A 3,541-nucleotide genomic window follows, 5' to 3' on the forward strand; every position below is an offset into this window, starting at 1 on the left:
TTCATTACTTATTATTAGTAGTATCACTATAATTTTAATTTATATTCAATTATTAAATTGTTGTTACCTCAACTTCTATGAGCTTCCTTGTCTTTTCCTCCACCTCCCCTCCAGTGTGGGAGGAAGTGGGGTGGTAAGGGAGCAGATGAGTGGTATTTAATTGCCAGATAAGGCTAAACTATGGCAGTTCTTTTTGGCACCCAAGGTGGGAGACAGTTGAGATAAGAACAGATCTGAATAGCACGTGGTAAGTATCTGGTATAGCATGTGGTGGTGGCTGATCAAGATGTTGAGTTCTGGGCTCTTGTTGCTCACAGAACGGTGGGATCTACCGCCTTATGTGTTCCTTACTATCCTGATCTTACATGCTTGAACCAGGTTGAAGGGTTTTGTTAGGCTGTCTGATGTATTGCTGATATTGGGAGGAACCCCGTACCTGTATCTAATATTGTCAGGACTCTGGTACTTCGTGAGTTATCTCCTGGAGACCCCCAAAGCCAAGCAGTTGGGGTCACTTGCTAGAGAAAGGGGCATTAACAAAGCAATTGGAAGAAGGACAAAATGTAAGCCTCTGGAGATGACTCCTGACAAACGTGAAGGAAAGGTATCCTTTTAAGAAAGTGTGCCACATCAGCCAGGCAAATGGACCACCATGGAAGAAAGTATCCAGTACCTGAGGGAACCAGCAGTGCTGGAGATAGTTTATCGTGACCTGAACAATTCGCGAACACCCACCAATCCAGATGAAGTTCAATGCACGCAGCCCACACAGAAGTCAATGCGGAGTGCGCCGTACTCGTATGCCAGTGTGCCTGCAATAATAACTCAGAAAAAGGATGAGGCACTGACAGTGGACGAGATGATTTGCCAGTTCCGGGAATATGAAGAAAGTGTCTCTTCCCCCATACAGGCCTGTGTCTTGGCTGTAGAGAAACTGTCCCAGGAGTTTCAGCAATTCAGAGAGATGTTCTGCTCCTCATCTGTGCGAGCCAGTATCTCTGCTATTAGGAGTAAGCGTTCCTCTGCTCAAAGAATGGAATACAGCAGGTATCCATCCTGGGGTACCCTGTTGTTTTACCTACATGACCATTGAGAGGACATGAGGAGGTGGGATAGAAAACCTACCTCACATTTAGAGGAATGAGTATGTGAATTTAAAGGGGAAAAAAATTCAGCAGTGGGGATTCTTCCAGGAGACTGCTGCTCCCATATCCAAACAGGATGGACGATCTGACATGAACAATAATCTGTTTCTCCACAATGTGAGTGAGGCATATCAGTATTAGAGAGGCCCTGCCTCCAGCCAGGTAGAAGAAAGGGACAACCGTGTTTACTGGACTGTATGGATTCGATGGCCTGGTACATCAGAGCTGCAGGAGTATGGAGCTCTAGTAGACTCGGGTGCGCAGCGTACCCTCATGCCATCAAGCTATAAAGCAGTTGTGGGAGACCTTATCTTGAGTCGATTGTCTCAAAGCTTGCTGACAAAGTTGTGAAACCTCCTGGTGGCTTGGCAGAGCAGGGATTGCCTGAAGGCCTGAACAGGTAAGGGTCAAATGGCCTACTGAACAGATAGGTAGTTTCATTAAATCTGCTACGGAAAAAGAAAGATTTGTTATACTGAAGCAGTACAGCATATACATGGTGACTAAAGTAACTGAAAGGGCTGGGTAGTTTGGAGTTTCTACAAAAAAGGAAAAAAAGGTTGTGAACTGTGCTGTGCTCTTCATCATGCAAGATATTTGGATGGATGGTAGTTAAATTTATTTTAAGCAATATCTCTGTAAATGGTTGTCTGAAAGATTTACATTAATTGCTAGGATAAAGGAACGTATAAGGAGGGGAAAGTTTAGAAGAACAATAGTTTGATTGCATGGTTTCACTGTAAAGTTTACCCTCATGCATTGTTCAGAGATACATGGAAAGTATTTTATTTGACATTTGTGTTCTTTATAAAGTTGACTTTGCTGATTTTATTTTTATGCTATAGTTGCTGTCAACATAAACAACCAAATTTCAAATAATATAACCACAGATTTGACCTACCATTTAGCTAGAATGGATAAAAATAATTCCCTTCTTTGATTTTCACCTATTCTTCCAAAATATCTGCAATGGATTTCAGTCTCAGCAATTCTTTAAATTGCAAGAACTGGCAAGAGTTACAAACAGAGAGAGATTCCTATTATATTGAGTTAGGACACTACTAGAAATGGCTAAATTCCTGACTTTTGCTTACACTTCAAATTTTATGCAAACTGCAGTTTAGAGAAAAGACAGAAGTGAACCCTGATTCTTTGTACAATCCTCGTAGTTACGGCCTTCTGATTTTCATCAAAAGGTTCATTCTCTGGATCAGAGTTGGTGGTGTCAAGAGTATCTATGATAATCGGGTTCATTGTCACTGACATCTGGTGTTGCAGAGGTTGAGCTGCTGGCCTCTGAATTGGACAGGTCTTCTGTTTTTGTGAAGAATATCTTCATCCTGAAGTTTGGAGAGAGGTGTCTGTTGGCTTTGTCTTCATTTGCTTTGTCTAAATCGTTTTCTGTTAATATAAGGATAATGTTCCTTGCCATTATCTAAGCACTCTGTGCTGAAAATGCCATCAAGTTCCTGGTCTGCAGCTGAATGTCCACTTTCTGCTTTGTCTAAGTTCTCATCCAGTCCTATGGGGAATTTATTTACCCAAAAGTGAAACTTTTTGTCCTTTTTCGACATCTTGTTGTGTTAGTGGTGCCCGAGAACCCATCTATAACAAACTGCATCATCAGATTACAAGCTGTCCTTGAAATTATTACTGATGAAATGGCTCATGCCCTGGATTTATTGGCAGATCAGGCCACTCAGATGCAAAAGACAATATTCCAACATGGTATGGTTCTCGATTACCTACTAGCCAAAGAAGGGGGTGTCTGTGGGAAACTGAATTACTCTAATTGCCGTGTGAAATTGACAATAGCACTTCAGGAATACGGAAACTGGCTCATGTCCCTGTTCAAACCTGGAAGGGCTGGAAATTTGATCCCTTCTCTTGGTGGCTTCCAGGTGCCCCATGGGTCAAGCGCGTTCTGTTTTATGTATTGTGTTGTTGCATTATTGTTATTCGTTTCATGTTTTATACAACTGATCCAACGCACAGTCTCAAATATGCAGTTTTTAACTGCTTTACCTAATGGTGATGTTAAACATATCTGCGCAGCATATTGGCCTAAACCTTTAGTTGTGAAGACTGTATAAAACTATGCTCTTTTCCACATCTGACTATTTTCTCTACCTTTCCACCACCATGTCAGAAGAAGCAACAAGCTCTGAGCCACAAGGTGGTGTGGGAGACTTTATCTTGAGTTGTCTCAAAGCTTGCTGACAAAGTTGTGAAACTTCCTGGTGGCTTGGCAGAGCAGGGATTGCCTGAAGGCCTGAATAGGTAAGGGCCAAATGGCCTACTGAACAGATAGGAAGCAAATAGCCTCTGGAGACAAGTTCTGACCAAGGACAGAGAACAATCACATCGCTTCATGCAGGATCCAGACACAGAGGACC

At 42.2% G+C, this 3,541-nt stretch overlaps 1 protein-coding gene across 1 annotated transcript; it reads right to left on the reverse strand.

Annotated features, from left to right (window-relative positions):
• Positions 1-2,249: 2,249 nt before the first annotated feature.
• Positions 2,250-2,719, reverse strand: LOC104508420 (phosphatidylinositol 3,4,5-trisphosphate 3-phosphatase and dual-specificity protein phosphatase PTEN-like; the record flags this gene model as incomplete). The annotated part of the gene is given in 3 exon segments (XM_010150049.1): positions 2,250-2,372; positions 2,374-2,566; positions 2,568-2,719. Coding segments are annotated over 3 exon segments (468 nt in total), but the record flags the coding sequence as incomplete, so codon positions are not given.
• Positions 2,720-3,541: the final 822 nt, after the last annotated feature.

This window comes from Eurypyga helias, unplaced genomic scaffold, assembly GCF_000690775.1.
Source record: "Eurypyga helias isolate BGI_N326 unplaced genomic scaffold, ASM69077v1 scaffold494, whole genome shotgun sequence".
Taxonomy (NCBI): domain Eukaryota; kingdom Metazoa; phylum Chordata; class Aves; order Eurypygiformes; family Eurypygidae; genus Eurypyga; species Eurypyga helias.